The sequence below is a fragment of the Engraulis encrasicolus genome, chromosome 8 (assembly GCF_034702125.1).
Source record: "Engraulis encrasicolus isolate BLACKSEA-1 chromosome 8, IST_EnEncr_1.0, whole genome shotgun sequence".
In the NCBI taxonomy this organism is placed as follows: domain Eukaryota; kingdom Metazoa; phylum Chordata; class Actinopteri; order Clupeiformes; family Engraulidae; genus Engraulis; species Engraulis encrasicolus.
Genome location: NC_085864.1, coordinates 49125778 through 49142988, shown reverse-complemented (window position 1 = coordinate 49142988; position 17211 = coordinate 49125778). Strand labels below are relative to the sequence as shown.

At 41.5% G+C, this 17211-nt stretch overlaps 1 protein-coding gene across 1 annotated transcript; it reads right to left on the bottom strand.

Moving 5' to 3' along the window:
- Positions 1 to 1434: 1434 nt before the first annotated feature.
- Positions 1435 to 7828, bottom strand: LOC134453944 (NLR family CARD domain-containing protein 3-like). The gene is made up of 4 exons (XM_063204691.1): positions 7754 to 7828; positions 4708 to 6867; positions 3758 to 3943; positions 1435 to 1685 (listed from the first exon to the last, which is right to left on the bottom strand). The coding sequence occupies exons 1-4, from the start codon at positions 7825 to 7827 to the stop codon at positions 1532 to 1534; spliced, it is 2574 nt and encodes an 857-aa protein (XP_063060761.1). The 5' UTR covers position 7828; the 3' UTR covers positions 1435 to 1531.
- Between the last annotated feature and the right edge of the window lie 9383 nt (positions 7829 to 17211).

The following is a 17211-nucleotide window of genomic DNA, read 5'->3' as shown; positions in this document are numbered from 1 at the left end:
TGCTTTACAAAGCATTTCCAAGGGCTTTGTAAAGGCTTAGCAATGGGTACTATTGTGGCTACCAGATCCAATTGTGGTTCAGCGCCGCGGTGGGGAAATGCACTTGTCTACGCGCACTCAAAGGTGTTATGTCCACACATTCGACTCCATTTCTTGAGGTTTATTGCTCACCATTTCACACGAGACACCAATAGTCTTTAGACCCCAATGGTCTTTCGGATGCAAGGCAGAACAATTATTCCAGGTTGAGAGAGTTTTCGAGTTAGGTCCATGCGATGTGCGAGAGTGCAGTGCGGTACACAAAAGGATGGCCTTCCCCCATGCTCACCCCACGCCAAACTGAACTGAAGCGCAGGTGCCAGGTGGGCACTAATTAAAGGGCTTCCAATTGCGCACCACACACGCCCAGCGCCACACCCATGTCCACAATAACCAATAAACAAAAAACACAAGCGAAAGTAAACCAATTCCCATAAACATGATACAAAAATGAAAACAAAAAATAAAGAAAGTAATTATGGCTCCTACAGGTACCATAATACTTCCGAAGCGTCACTCGTATGAACTGTACAAAACATTTATGTTTTAATTGTACATGGTCCCAATAAACTGAATTGAATTGAATTGGATTCGATTGAAGAAAAGGATCATGAGGTGGCCTAGACACTCTCCAAACATTAACCCTATGATAATCCTATGGAGGGAAACAAAGTTCCCATTTGCCAAGCTACAGCCATAAAACTTTAATGATTTATAGGTGATCTGCAAACAAAAGTGGACAAAAATCCCTTCTAATACAGTATATCCACAAGCATCGTCATTAACTAAACCAAACATCTGAACCCTGTACTAGAAAAAAAGGGTTTTACCACCAAGTAGGCCCCTAATTTGTCTTCTTTGGCTAGAGGGGTCTTACGTATGTATGTTTAGGAAGGGTACTCATTTTCCTCAATGGAATACAAATCAATTAAAATATACTCTTCAAAGTTGTTTCTGGATACTCTTGTTGATTTTCTTTCTCTTTCTATTAGAGATGCACCGGATCCTGATTTTTAGGATCATGCCGGATACCGGATCCACTGTTTAAGATCCTGCCGGATCCGGATCTACAAAAGAATTGAAATATTTGGTCTACTCACACACGTGGGCCCTTTGTATTACGTTGGCTCAAACTATTTTTTAGCCTCATTGGCTTATTGGCACACTGCCTGCAACGGCCGCTTACGAAGGGCTTTCACTCTATGCGTTGATTGGGGTTGTGAAAGACTGACTGAAAAGCCTAGGCCAGAGATGCACCAGACCCTGATTTTTAGGTAATATGCCAGATACCGGATCCACTGCTTAAGATCCTGCCGGACCCGGATCTTGTGAAAAACCCTATTATCCTGCCGGATCCGGAACCGGTGCATCTCTACTTTGTATTGGAATACCTACCATGAAAAGTATAGACTTATATTGTCTTTATTAGTGCGCAAACCAACAAAATCAGCAAGTGATCAAATACTGTACACAACCTGACATCAAAAGGTGCTTACTGTAGTTTCTCCAGTCTACAGTCTTCATTACTAAGAGTAGAAAAGAAGGATTCTGGGGGGTCTGTCCCAGACAGTGCAGACGTATGTGAGGTCAGACCAGCAGTGACCAGATAGGACCAGATGTCATCTGTCAGATAATAGCCCTTCATGCTAAGACAAAGAGAGATTCACATCATTCACATCATCATGACACTGTATGTTAAACATGACAATTATAAATAAATGTGACATAAAATAGTAATTCAACTCCAGCATCATAAGTGTGTTTCCTTTTTGAGTGTTGACATTTTCAAGGCTTCTCATTCAGTGACGACCAGTGTCTCTTTGCTGAGCTTGACTTACTGCAGTGTCCTCCTTGTTTTATATTCTCGTATTCTATGGTTCCCAGGTCAATTAAAGTATAGGTCTTAGTGTGTGTGTCACATGTGTGATGGTTTGATTAAAACAAAAACACAGCAAACAAATATTACAGAGTGGCCTTATAGTGTTTTGTTGTTTGTGTTACTTTACGCTGTTGCAATGCGTCACTCCTCCTGGTGCTTCCAATGCCACGTTAATGACTTTCAATGGACTAATCTCAGCCAATTGTGTCGAGTGGGGAGCTGGACCTGATTGGGGACAGGTGCGTCTGGGGAGGATGTCTCTCTTTTATATTTCCCTGTAGGCATTGTACAACACTAGGGTGGCCATCGGTCCGTTTTTACGACCTGTTCACAACGTCTGTGTGTCCCTCTCTTTGTCTTTCCTCTCCTCCTAGTTTTTTGCTTATGGCCTCGAGATGCGAGGCAACGTCATTGACGCAAACTAGACCTTGACAGTCGGTCGCTTTTCCGATATCTGCGGCCGCCATGTTACTCCAGATTTAATTCCAGACTTCGCAAGCGAATTAACTGTATTGCCGTCGCCTTATGTCGGGGAAATCTCCGTGCAATTCGTGTCAATTGCGGTCTATAGCCCTATGAAGTGCTGAATGTATGAAAGTTAAATAGCCTAATTTGTATTATTGTCTACTGTCTGTTTCCTATTTTTTCCTGCACTGGTGGCAATGCATAGTGCAACTAAGTTTGTCCGCTAAATGCCTTTACAACAAGGGCTCTCAACTTTACAAACAGGGCAAAGAAAGCGTTCTGCACGGGCGCTCTGTAGGCCTATGTATTTTGAGCTCGTGTTGTTGCTATGGTTATCCAGCGTCTGCATGAAAAAAGGTTGACAGAAGCGGTTTGCCTCTCATTTTAAAACACCGCTGATAAACACACCCCTGACCAACTTTGATTAAAGTAAATCAAATTAATTGTTGGATATTATAGGCCTATGCATGCATCACTACCCAAAATAATATATATATATATAAAATAATACAGACAACAACGGAAGGATATGTCTATCGTAACCTGCCGTCTCTGATACAACATTAAGTGAGTGGTATCCTACTGATGACTCCTTTATGAATGAGGTAATGAAATGTGAAAATCCGCCGGGGCTACTGCTGTTGCTGCTCTGCTGCTGCTTGCTAGAACTTGGGCTAAACTCTTGCTTGGGTTCTCTCTTCCTCTGCTGCGGGCTGGTGCTGCGTGGGCGGGGCTTCGGGGACGCGACTTACCACAGACTGAGTATTTTATTATTTTTATGGACTAGGACTTTGGACTTGGACATACTTAAAGAAAAGGTTTTTTAAAAAAAGAATAACAAAAACTCTGGACTCTGAACTCATGGACATGAATTCCCTGTTTCTGTCATCATTTCGTTGCCTGCCACATTCCTGTTTTTTGGGTTTCCTGGTCACGGGCAAGAAAGTTGGTAACAAACAAAAATAGGCAATTGACCCCTGTGACGTGTGTGTGTGTGTGTGTGTGTGTGTGTGTGTGTGTGTGTGTGTGTGTGTGTGTGTGTGTGTGTGTGTGTGTGTGCGTGTGTGTGTGTGTGTGGCATGTGCAAAATAAAGTGTATAGCATTACCACCAGGATCTCTTTCAGAATTTGTGAGCCGACTACCTTCAGACCACCAGACAATCCTGGGTTAACATTTGCTTAACCTGCCAATCTGAGATTTGCAAATTCAGTACATACCAAACAAATTTTAAATGCCTGTCGTTGTAAACATGGAACCTATGAACATTCAGAGTAGTTGTAGCCTAGTGCATTTTGTCTGTTATCTGTCTTGAATATAATATACTGAAAATAGTGCTGTAAATGAAGATGAAATGGGGGGGATGTCATTAGTACCTGAACTGCCAGGGCTTGCAGTCTGGATGACAACCAGCTGAGGATGACAGAGTTAGTGATGGTCCAGACACTTGCACATACCCCACCACTGTTGTCACTGTCAGCTCTGTAAGGCGTGAGGATTTTGATGTCAGGGCAGGGGCCAGACCGGAAAGGATCTTCTCTGTCAGAGTACAGGACTCCAGCCTGTACAGGAAAATCAGAAAATAATTTTTAAACAAATATTCTATTTAGTGCCGTCCTGAGTAGCCTTGTCTTCGCGCTATTCTGATCTGGCGCTCACTAACTTTTTTCATGAGGCTGGCGTGTTATCCTCTTGCCTTGGTCATTTTGATGTCTACTAACTATTTTAAGGGCAGAAAATTGCAAAACAGGTCTATTGAATTGCTAGTCAGTTGAGAGAGCATCTTCTCTAAATTATTTTAGCTGGAGGATACTTTTCAGTGGCATTTTCAGACGCACACTGATGTGTCCGTGCCAACGCTAGTGCATGCGCAAGATCAAATGAGATTCTTTTTTATTTCCCTTTCGTTCTCGAGAATGTTGACATGTGTCATCAGTGCTCATGGGTTTTGGATGCTCATTGCATTTGTATAGCAAAGACAGTCAGAGTGAACTACAATATACAGTGCTTCGTAATTTGGGGAGGGGGGTATTCTTCATGCATCTCAAGGATGTGTGTAAATTGCAGATAGAGCTGTAGCATTTTCTGTTTCTATATGTTTCTATATGCTTCTTTGTTTCTATGAGAATTCAATTAGAGTGCAGATGTGGCAGAGAGAGGCTATTTGGTTTGCCTATGCTGTATCAGAAAATTTAGTTATTTAGCTCAGTGGTATATTTTCTAAATTGACAGCCTTCCTTGTTATAAAACAATGATAGCCTATTTTAGCAATAAACAACAATTAAACAACTCTCTCTACAAGTTGCATATCGGCTACAGTACTTACTTTGCAGAGGTGGATGATGTGAACACATCAGATGCCATCAGCTTCTGGAGGACATCATCTGGGCTGAGGAGTTCAGTATGATCCATCATTGGTGTCTTAATGTAACTCTGCAAATCAAATTTATCCAGATACTCTTCTGAAGTCTTAAACTCAAACTCTCCAATCTCCCACTTTCCTGGTAAGAGCATCTTCACAGACAGCTTTCCTGAGCTCCTGTCAGTGTGTTCCACTACAGCATGCTGATTTAGCTCATTCAGACAGTAGAAAAGGTTGATGCATCTGCCTGACCTAATATTATCTCTGATCTTTTGTTTGACTAACTGGACTGACTGCTCTGAGCTTTGAAACTGGCTATCGATCTGTGGTAGTATGTGTCTTAAGAAACTCTGATTGGACTCCAGCGAGAGTCCCAGAAGGAAGCGAAGGAAAAGGTCCAGGTGTCCATTCTCATTCTTTAAGGCCAGATCCACTGCAGTTGTGTGAAGCTCCATAAGTGTTGATGCTCTGAACAGAGCAGATAGCTCAGAGATTTGATGTTGGTCAGGCATGTTTCTCTCTCTGTTAATGAAACAGAGGAACACGTACAAAGCTGCAAGAAATTCTTGAATGCTCAGGTGCACAAAGCTGAACAATCTGCCGTGGTACAGCCCGGCCTCCTCTCTGAAGATTTGAGTACACACACCTGAGTACACTGATGCTTCTGTCACATCCATGCCACACTCTTTCAGGTCATCTTCATAAAAGATCAGATTTCCCTTCTCTAGCTGCTGAAAAGCTAGTTTCCCCAGTTTGAAGATCATTTCTCCATCACTCTTATTGTGCTCTGTGTATTTGGTATGTTTAATTCTGACCTGGATGATAAGGAAGTGCATGTACATCTCAGTGAGAGACCTTGGCATGTCTACGTTCTCTGATCCATCTGATGTTCTCTCTACAACAGTAGCTGAGATCCAGCAGAAGATTGGGATTTGACACATGATGTAGAGGCTCCTGGATGACTTCAGATGAGCGATGGTTCTGCTGGCAAGGCCCTCATCACTGAGTTTCTTCCTGAAGTACTCTTCTTTCTGTTGGTCATTGAAGCCACTTATTTCGGTCACCCGGTTCACACACTCAGGTGGGACCTGATCGGCTGCTGCTGGCCGGGTGGTAATCCAGAGGAGAGCAGACGGAAGCAGATTCCCCTTGATGAGGTTGGTCAACAGGACATCCACTGGGACTGACTCTGACACATCACAGCACTCTGGGTTGGAGTGGAAATCTAAAGGAAGTCGACATTCATCCAAACCATCAAAGATGAACATGACTCTGTGCTCAGAACTCATAAAGACTTTTGGATCCTCCATGTATGAGAAAAAGTGCTTTATAAGATCCACCAGACTGATGGTTTCCTCCTTCATCAGATTAATCTCTCGGAAAGCAAGAGGAAAAATGAAGTCGATATCCTGATTGGTCATTCCTTCAACCCAGTCCAGAATGAACTTTTGCAGAAATACTGTTTTTCCAATGCCAGCCACTCCCTTTGTCAGCACTGTTCGGATGCATTCCTGTTTTCCAGGCAATGCTGAAAAGAGATCACTGCATTTGATTGGTCTCTCTACGTTTCTGAACTCCCACATATTGTAATCCTCATTCCTCAACAGACGATTAGAATCATCATCAGATTCCTCGCTGTCATCCCTGTCATCCCCATCAGTCGCATGAGCCCATGAGTCCCCATCACTATCTAGATCATCAGAATCCTTATCTTTCTCTAGATCATCACAATCATTATCTCCTTTATAATTAGAATCTTCTCCTCCCTCAATATCATCAGATTCCTTGTCTTGCTGTAAATTATTAGAATCCTCTCCTCCCTCGAGATCATTAGAATCCTTGTCCTGCTGGTGCTCATTAGAATGCTTGTTTCCCTCTACATTCTCAAGGAGGTGTCTGTCCTGGGCTGCTTCTCTCCAGGATGCTCTTTCTATCTGTCTGACCTCATGTTCTTCAATGACTCCTCCTCTCCCCCCATCTACCATGTAGAGGTCTGTGTAGATCTTTCTGAGCATTGTCTGGTTTCCCTGTTGCACAAGACCCTCCATCAGACACTGAAACTTGTTGAGCAGGTGAGATTTGTGGACCTGTTGCATTTCCGCACTCACTGGACAAGAATGGAAACTGTAAGAGAAACAACACATGATTCTGGTGTGTCTTTACACATAAGATAAGGTGTCTGCATCCTAGTTAAGATTTGGCTATTGTTACCTACCCCAAGGAGGTTTTTTTTTTGTCACGTTTGTTTGTTTGTCTGTATGACTTTGTTTGTTTGTCTGTCTGCCTGTCTGCAGGATAACTCAAAAACTTATAAACGGATGTTTGGATGCCCTGAAGAAGGCTCAACTGCCACTACGCGTGGGCGATTTTAAAAGTCCTTAATGGACATGTCATAATAATAAAGACATTTTTAACTATACTTTTTGGAGTGCCTTGGTGAAGAAAAGTTTTTTTCTCTTTTCAAGCAACTTTTTTGACTTATTAACGGATTTGGATGAAACTGGGGAGTTGTTGGAAATGGAAAAAATGATTAAATTCTGGTGTTGATCCGGATCACGAACCGGAACCAGGATTTAAGAAAATGAATATTCTTCACCAATGCTAGCCTATAAATCTAGACACCCCTAGTGAGCGCAAATTGAATTGCATACAGGGCGAATTTTGACATTTACTGACACTAACTCCACAAGAAGGCATAAAGACTTAAATGAAAATATGGTGTAGCATAGTGAAATGTTCTATCAAAGAGCTTCCTTGGCAGAGGTCTGCACTCTCTGAGTGCATTTCTAGCTGAAAGATGTGTTACTACATGTCATTGGGCATAACACAGGCACTTCATACACCTCCTGAAAAGATAAAAGATAAAATAATGCCATTTTTGGTGCTGGGAGCCAACATAAAAAGTGTTCATGAAGCAAACCAGCAATATGCTGCAAAATACTGGTGTGTGTATCTCAGAGCCATGCTGTGGTGTGTGTATTCCTTGTGTGTATCTCAGAGCCATACACACCTCTGACCAGCAGGGGCATCGTCCCTCATGGACACACAGCTCAGCTCTGGCGAGGGTGATCTCTTACGCTCCATAGAGCTGAAACACACACACACACACACACACACACACACACACACACACACACACACACACACACACACACACACACACACACACACACACACACACACACAAACATCAAAACCTTTCAACCATGGCACAACACAAACATCAAAACCTTTCTTTATATGATTTACATACACTTTTGCATGAATCCAGATTGATATGTAATGAAGTTCAAAACACCAAAATAGTGTAAACATGTAAATTATTGTTTACAATTGGAATTAGGCCCAACAATATGTAAATGCATGCATTACAATAGTGCTGTAGAGGTGTGTTGTACCTGACTAGATGAAAATACAAATTGCCATAATATTATATGATTTATGTGTTTGCATTCTCAGAAAACAATACAATACAATAATATGAATATTAGTTATTATTATTATTATTAATATTATACTATCTTTGTTGTTGTTGTTGTTGTTGTTGTTGTTGTTGTTAATAGTAATTGTAAGAGCCATTTTTGTATTATTTCTGTATTTTCTGTTGTAATTTGTCGCCAAGCCACTAGAGGGCGCTTCATGTACTGTGATCTGGGTAAATGTTTAAAAACCCACGGTGAACTCCAGCACAGGAAGGGCTGATGAGAAGCAAACAGTTTTCGACTGTGTTCTATGTAACTTGAAACTAAAAGTGGTTATGGTGAGAAATAAGTTTGTTATTTTGGTTATCTTTACTTTGAGATTATTATGAGTTATTTGCCGTTGTGGCCCGTTGGAAAATAAACCTGGACATAATTTTAACTTCACCAACCGAATTCTCCGTCTGCTACCTTTTCAAGTGCATCAGGCACACGTCTTAACAATTCATATCAGCCTCGGGTACGTGACTATACAGGGCTTAGTCCGTACAGTAATATTACTATCTTTGTTGTTGTTATTGTTGTTGTTAATAGTAATATTACTATCTTTGTTGTTGTTGTTGTTGTTGTTGTTGTTGTTGTTGTTGTTGTTGTTATACTGGCTTTACCCCACATGTCCATGTCCACTGTCTTCGTTTGGGCTGGAATCCTTTCCAGGGATTCCATCCCCCTCTGGGGGAACCTCCATTTCGAGATTTATTCCTGAAAAAGGGAACATAGAAACAGAGAATCCACAACACACACAAGGGCCTTATAAAAGTCTTTTTCACACAATAAAAGCATGCAAGATTCAACCAGATGAGCAACACCACTTTCCTATGGGCGAACACATCCATAGACTTATTTGAATACATCTTTCAAACAAACAAATAAATTAATTAAAAATAACTACACTGGAGGTCTAGCTGAAAATGCTTAGTCTCTGTGATGGAGTTGATGTTTGCATTTTTTACTTGTATCATCATCACTATTATCAGTTTTTCATTTTCCAAAATGTTTTGTGTTTCTAGAACTGTTTCTCCGTTTTCTCTTTTGCATATTGAAAAGTAACACCGGTAGGCTACCTAATGAATTAACAGAGGGTGGAAAAACAGGTTCAGATAGCCACATGTTAACACATGTTGCTCAACTCAATTCAATGAACACGCCTCATTACCACACTCTGTGCCGTAGCCACATTTGAGGTCATCAAGGTCTGGCCCTCGCTCATTCTGAGGTTTTTTCATTCCGAAAATTCAGTTGGGCATTCTGAACGCCCAACAACAACACAACATGCGACTCAAAGAGTGTTCAGCCGACATGAAGCTCCTATTTACACAACTGTGCATGATAGCAGTAGGCCTACAGCACACTACAACAACAGTACATTAACACTAGCTATTTTTACCTGTGTCCAAATGAGCAAAAATATCTGTTGAAGTTGGACTGTCCAACGACTTAAACCAATATTTAGTTAATTTCTTGCATACTTTGGCATAATACTTCAGCCAAAGCTGCCATTGCTGGTATTAATACACATTTAAAGAATTAAGTCCTATCAACTTCATTGAGTTATGCTATGGGTTAAAGTTGGAAGGGACAAATATTAAGTTAATCTAGCAAGTTTTCAGCTCATATTAAATTTTAATATAGCAAAGCAAGTCACAGAGCGCATGGCAAACATGTCCAAGAGATAAAGCAAAACACGATAGATGATAAATGTATGTCAATGCAAAAGAAAGACAAGGACAGAGATGGAGATAGTAAATAGGAAAAGGCAAGGAGGATGAACGTGCGAGAGAAAGTATGGAGCTAGCGAGTATGGCGAGCAGAGGCACACAGAGGAGGATGAAGCCTGGAGGTGAAATACGGTCAGGAGCAGGAAAACAACTTCAAAGTTAGGCAGTTTACACACTAGGGCCAGAGCCATATAGAGGGGAGAGTTGCGCGATTGGAGAACCAGGAATTAAATTGCAGCCCCGCCTTTCAACAAGATAAGGTCGTGCCTAAAGCGGCTGTCTTTCCATAGACTCAACATAGAACCACCACATTAACAGCCAAAAATAAGGACTAACGAACTATACTGTGGGGTAATCACCACAAATATGTAAACTATCAACTGTCTCGGTGGTGATAATCACAACAGTTTTACCATCTGTGATGTTTATCTGAAGTTATTACTACGAACAGCAAAGTCTTATCATATTCCCTGCATTGCATCGCATCGCATTTGCTGTGTGCTACGCCCACTTCTAGGCACTAACATTCGCAACGCTTAAGCAGTTCTGAGACGCTAAACAGCTAATTTTGCTAATGCGGAAGTCGGCCCTAGGACACAGTGGAGATTGCCCGACTCTCCCTTCTGTATGGCTCTGACTAGGGCGGTAAAGTGTTGCATGAAAATACATGGAAACGTATCTGTCCTTGCACACCAACCTTGCACGTCAGCGGCACGGGAGCCGGTGTGGCAGGTTTTGTGATGTGCACAGGAATTCTCATGCGCCCTGTACATCTGCTTACAAGGCTACAGAAAGCGATGTGGGACAAAGGTATGGCAGGAATCGAATGTCAACATAAACAGAGATTATAAAATCTTCAATATGGTCACCAAATGTTTTGTGACTGTCATTTATGTTATGCCTACACTTTGGAATTAGATCAGAGTCTTGTTGTTACAGATATATTTGATTTGTCTCAACTGTACCCTGTACTCAACTTTACTCAGTCTACCCTAGATACAGGGCGCATGAGAATTCCTGTGCGCATCACAAAACCTGCCACACCGGCTCCACGCCGCGCTGCATTTGGAAAATAGAACTCGAGCATATTTTTCACGCCGGCGACCGCCGGTGTCTCATTCAAATGAATGACAAAGTAGCACACTAGCTTTTATTTGGCTGTGGGGGGGTTTTGAACAGGACAGGCCGCGCACGCCAACGCTGTCAGTGTGAAAGGCAGAGTAGAACACACCGGCCGAAACTAAGCAGAAAGACCACGTCCGTCTTGCGTCTGTTCCGTTCAGCTTTGGTATGTCTGACGCCTCACAACAACTTCAAAGTTACCCTCCTTAAAAACATGATGTTGTAGGCCTGGCCTACTATTAGACTACTGTAAAAATGTAAAACATTTATGTTTGGAAAGTGCTGGTTTATGCTATCAAAAGACATGTAAACAATAAACCTCTTGTGTTACCTGTACTTTTATAACTACCGGTACATTAAAAAAAACACAAATATATATGTATTAGGCTATAGGGCAGGACTACAAATGCCATACATAATAAAAGGCTAATAGAGGGCCATGACCACACCCCAGGTTGATGAGCTACAGTAAAATCCAAAAGAGAGCACTCAGCCAGAACAAAAATGTAAGCAGGACTTTTACTGTCAATCCAGTTTTTCCACCTCTGCGAATTAACAATACGGGCTATTCTGTACTCTGCTTTTGTCAAAGCACATACTGTATGACTGCAACCAGCAGGAAGGCGAGATAATGATGCTGCTGTTTCAAGAACGCTGTCAAATGTCCATGAGGCACTCCTCAATGTCAGCTCATAAGCCTACAGTATGTTGCTCTGCTTATGGAAACAACTGTGTTGCTGTTCCAAACCGCGCACACAAGTAGGCCTATGTAGGCCTAACCTAGTAGGCTAGAGCCATTCATTCATTTAGGCCTAGCTGCTGTCGACAAGGTTTAGTGTTTGGCTATGTCCATCCTTTCCGGGAAGTTTGAGATGAGCACTGGCCAGTACTCGTACCAACATGGACCTACTGAACCATTTAGGATAGTCTAAATTATTGCCAACTCTCATATGTGTAGGCCTCTGTCTTTGCTTTTGAAAAATCACAAATCTGAACATTTCACCCACCAAAAGGACAGCTTGGGCAGGCGCATGACTTAAGGTGCATGTGTGATCAAAAAGATGCAGGTCCATAATTAAGATATACATACCTCAAACGTTAAACTGCTGGTTGTTGCCGAAGGGAAACATACTTCAGAGGACAGGTAGCCTATGTTTACAACACCCATACCTGCGCATGAAATGTCACCTGAAGTCTTCTTTCACTTCACATTCTGAAGTAGTTCCCAGGCTCCGCCCTCGCAGTGATGCAACACCTTCGGCTCAGCTACACATGAAAGTCATGATAATACATTAGGGTCTGTGTATCTGAATCTGTGGAAGCAAGCGCTTCCTAGTGGCTAATACTAGAAACTACACATATGCCACAGGCTACAGCCATTATTCACCATCTGTAGGCCTAGTGGCAGCCACACTTTCACATTGAATTCATGCAGTCATACAAAAAAGGTTGTAGCCCATATTCATGCTGTTACTTGTGCGTAACAATGAAACCCGATTTGAGCCATCAAAAACTCCATACCGAGTTAGTGGTCAGGCTGCTTCACTTTTCTTCACTTGAGCACAAGCTCTCTTTGGACTCTCACTTAGTCCATTTCAAAGGCATCGTTTCTATAGGCTTACATATAGTAGAACAAACGTTGTCTGAATTAGAGACTACACACAGTTATAACATGATGGGGAGAGATTCTTGTCAGGCCCTTACTTGAATGTCTAGTTTCAGGGGTAATTTTTAAGTTGAATTTCTTCTCCAGTTTTAGTAGGTCTAATACTGTACCAATAGGTAGCCTACTATTACTTCTTTCATTGAAATAGGCCAAATAGTGAACACACTCATGAATGACAAAAAAATATAGAAAGTTATTGTGAGTACTGCATGTAAGGCATGAAGGGTTTAATGCCCCTTTATGTGACCCTGGACTTTTCATACATTTGATCGTTCCAATCTCTCCTACCCTCAGACATAGTTTACACATCTCACACTGCGTATAAGATACAATACTAGAGCACAGTAAAATAAAGTAAGCCGACAAATTCTCTATTTTTGACTCAATGACTCAATGACACACACTGAGGCCCTGGCCCTACACAGACACACAATCCACATGAATAAAGGGACAAATCTTCCTTTTCTTCATACTGTGCTACTTGTACATTCACATTTACACATTTATTTGGACGTACTGTAGACAGAAACTAATAGTGGATTGGATACTTTAGATTGGATACTTAAGTAATTAAGTGTTGTCATTAGTCCAACCAACACTGAAAGAGGAGCAATCTTTGGCCATAACAAGAAAATATTAGGGATGGTTAGCAGGCAGTACTGTGTTGGGCAATAATTGGGCAATAATTAAACATTTATTTGGACATACTGTATACAGAAACTAATAGTGGATTGGATACTTTGTCTTCAAACACAATAATTAAGTAATGTCATTAGTCCAACCAACGCTGAAAGAGGAGGGCAGTCATGGTTAAGTGGTTAGGGTAATGGTGGGGTGGCATCCACGCCAATGTCTTATCCTGAGCGTTTTGATCTGTGAGCAATTCCAAGAGCAGTATGACAAAAAGGAAGAAAGGAGTCACACACAAGAGCTGAATGCTAAATCAAAAACTGTGTTAAACAAAGCTGAAAAAAGTAAATAAAACCGACAGACAAGGGACAAACGTTTCGGGTCTAGCCCATCATCAGTGTTCCCAGTTTGTGGTGGTGGGTAAGTGGTTAGGGTGTCAGACTTGGTTGCTGGTTTGACTCCCGACCCGCCAGGTTGGTGGGGGGGAGTAATTAACCAGTGCTGTCATCCATGACTGAGGTACCCAGAGCATACGGTATACCGTCCGGCCGCACTATTTCCTTGGGGCGTCATTGTGGGCTACCCCCTTGCATGGGTGAGGCATAAAGGCAGTTTTGTTGCGTGCTGTGGAGAGCTGTGTCACAATAACAATGGGAGTTGGAGTTTCCCAGGTGGGCTTTCACTTTCACTTCAGTTTCAAATATACACTTCCAAGCACTCGAAGGTGGCAGCACTACTTTACTGAAAGCAAATGAAGAGCTCTTTTCCAAAACGCTATATCCACCATTTTTGACTTTTTGCATTTTAATATTGGAATTGACTGATAAGTAGTCTTATCATCTATGTGTGAATTCTTGCCATTCAAATGTTTTGAGAACATGCTTTTTAAACCTCTATAAAATGCATTTTGTAATGCAATTCAATGGAATGCCCAATACAAAAATGTCAATTTTCCAACATTCTATATAATGGATATATCTTATTTTGGAAAAGAGCACTTCATATGCATCCTGGCAATAAGGAACGCCAACACATACAAACACATTCTTTTTAAGTCTAACTCTCCTTTATTTATTTATTTTTCTAATGTGTGTGACTCCATAATCAAAAAGGCCACTTTAAAGTATTATCGTTTGTTTTTATGCAACTGCAGTTCTCGTCTGCTACTGGGCTGCCCGGGGTTGGATTCCAACCCGGGTCCTTTGCCAACATTTCCACTTCTCTCTCTCTCTCAACTCACATCCTGTCATAGTCTTCCCTGTCCTATCTTGAAAAAAGGCCAAAAGCCCAGAAAATAAAAAATATCAAAATATAATGAAAAAAGTATGTACTTGTACAAAAAGAGTCTATAACACCTGGTGTTGGGTCTGGTGCTGTGTCAACCACATCTAACACAGTTATCCTGCCGGGATTCCACACGCAATCCTCCTCCAGTCCACTGGGCAACATGCCACAGTTAGGGGGAACCCAGGCCGTGTTGTAGCCGTGGTCATGCCATGCTGTTCGCAATGGGTGGCCCTGGTAGTCAATCTTCTTCACCTTGCCAACTCTTACTTCCACTTTGATGACCACTCGTTGTTGAGACTTGTCCAGCTTCAAAGGGTACTTCCAGGCCTTAACCAGATCCCAGTTGAGGTAGACTCCCCTGCCCAGCATGCCACCGCTGGACTGCCTGAATCAGTGGTGTAGTCTACTTTTTTATGGTGGGTATAGTGTATATTTGACTATTTTTTGAGGTAGGTATACTGTATATATTTGTGCTATTCAAAACAATGGATCAATCAATTTTAAGTGGGTATACTGAAATCCCTGAAATTTAGAAGTGGGTATACTCCGTATACACATGTTCTACGTAGACTACACTGCCTGAATCCGGATTTCTTAATGTTTTCAGCAGCCTCTCTGGAGGTGCCATGGTACATGATGTACCGTCCATTGTTACCAGGGGCAGCAGAGCTGCTCAGGTGACCTGCTGCCATGTTGACCCGCACTGTTAGAGATAGACAACAAATAACAATTACAGGTATTACAGACATTATGGAAATCACATCTGTTAGAGATAGACACCAAATAATAATAGGTATTACAGACATCATGGAAATCACATTTATTACAGATAGACACCAAATAACAATAGGTATTACAGACATTATGGAAATCACATCTGTTACAGATAGACACCAAATAACAATAGGTATTACAGTCATGGAAATCACATATGTTACAGATAGACACCAAATAACAATAGGTATTACAGACGTCATGGAAATTTCATCTGTTACAGATAGACACAAAATAACAATAGGTATACAGACATCATGGAAATTACATCTGTTACAGATAGACACCAAATAACAATAGGTATTACAGACATCATGGAAATTACATCTGTTACAGATAAACACCAAATAACAATAGGTATTACAGACATCATGGAAATTACATCTGTTACAGATAGACACCAAATAACGATTGGTATTACAGACATTATGGAAATTACATCTGTAACAAATAGACACCAAATAACAATAGGTATTACCGACATCATGGAAATTACATCTGTTACAGATAGACACAAAATAACAATAGGTATACAGACGTCATGGAAATCACATCTGTTACAGATAGACAACAAATAACAATAGGCAATGCCACCAATAGCTTTGGCTGGGCCCTGGACAAAGACACATGAAGGGGCCCCATACCCAATACATAAAATGTAATGAGGATCCAGTTCTGGGCCCACTCTCTCCCTAGGCCCGGGACAAGTGACCCCTTTGTCTGAAAACCCCACACGCAACTTTTGGCAGAACCAAAGGAGTGTAGTGGGAAACACTTTTCATATGAAAACATCGCTTTACATACTGCATTCAGATTCATATCAACCGCTGGCATTCTGTGATGAAAAACAGTCGCACAGTTGTTTATTTGAACAGCATTTCTCCATTATGGTCTAGATTTTGAGACAGGCATGCCACAGACACCGCGCAAACAATGTCATCCTACCTTGTGCCCCTTTAAGGATAATAGCAACATAATACATAGTAAGTACGTAAATAATAAAGAACAGGAAGAAGTGTGTCAGACAACTGCATGATCAACAAGTCTAGTCTTGCAGTAGCGTATGAGCACCAGCAGATGGCAGCAATATGATTGTTGCTCCATGGCTCAAGCTCAAGGCTCATGGCTTGTGGCCTCCGTGGCGAAAAACAATGAAGTTTCCCCACTGTCACTGCCTAGGTGCAAACATGTTTGGGGACATTTCCCCATTCAATATCCTGATTTAAAAGGAGAAAATTATATTTGAATTGCACCACTTAATTCGAAATATTGATTTAAACCTGAATCATCAATGACATCTTAAACTGTCATCTCGAGGACACAAGCACAAGGAGAGGATGGGAGATAAGATATTGTAATGGACTTTACAGGTGCAAGGAGAGGATGGGAGATTAGATATTGAAATGGACTTTACAGGTGCAAGGAGAGGATGGGAGATTAGATATTGAAATGGACATTACAGGTGCAAGGAGAGGATGGGAGATTAGATATTGAAATGGACTTTACAGGTGCAAGGAGAGGATGGGAGATTAGATATTGTAATGGACATTCCAGGTGCAAGGAGAGGATGGGAGATGAGATATTGTAATGGACATTACAGGTGCAAGGAGAGGATGGGAGATTAGATATTGTAATGGACATTCCAGGTGCAAGGAGAGGATGGGAGATGAGATATTGTAATGGACATTACAGGTGCATGATTCTGGCCCCCTGGCCCCAGTGACCTCATACCTTTTAGGGGACACTGTATCGTCACTCCTTTAAATCCATCATTGGACACTGTACATTGGAG

Coding starts and splice junctions, on each gene's coding strand:
- LOC134453944 (XM_063204691.1), bottom strand. CDS start 7,827: ATGGAGCGTAAGAGATCACCCTCGCCAGAGCTGAGCTGTGTGTCCATG. Junction 6,868..7,753: donor GATGCCCCTGCTGGTCAGAG/GTGTGTATGGCT, acceptor TTTCTCTTACAG/TTTCCATTCTTGTCCAGTGA. Junction 1,686..3,757: donor TGCAAGCCCTGGCAGTTCAG/GTACTAATGACA, acceptor TCTTTGTCTTAG/CATGAAGGGCTATTATCTGA.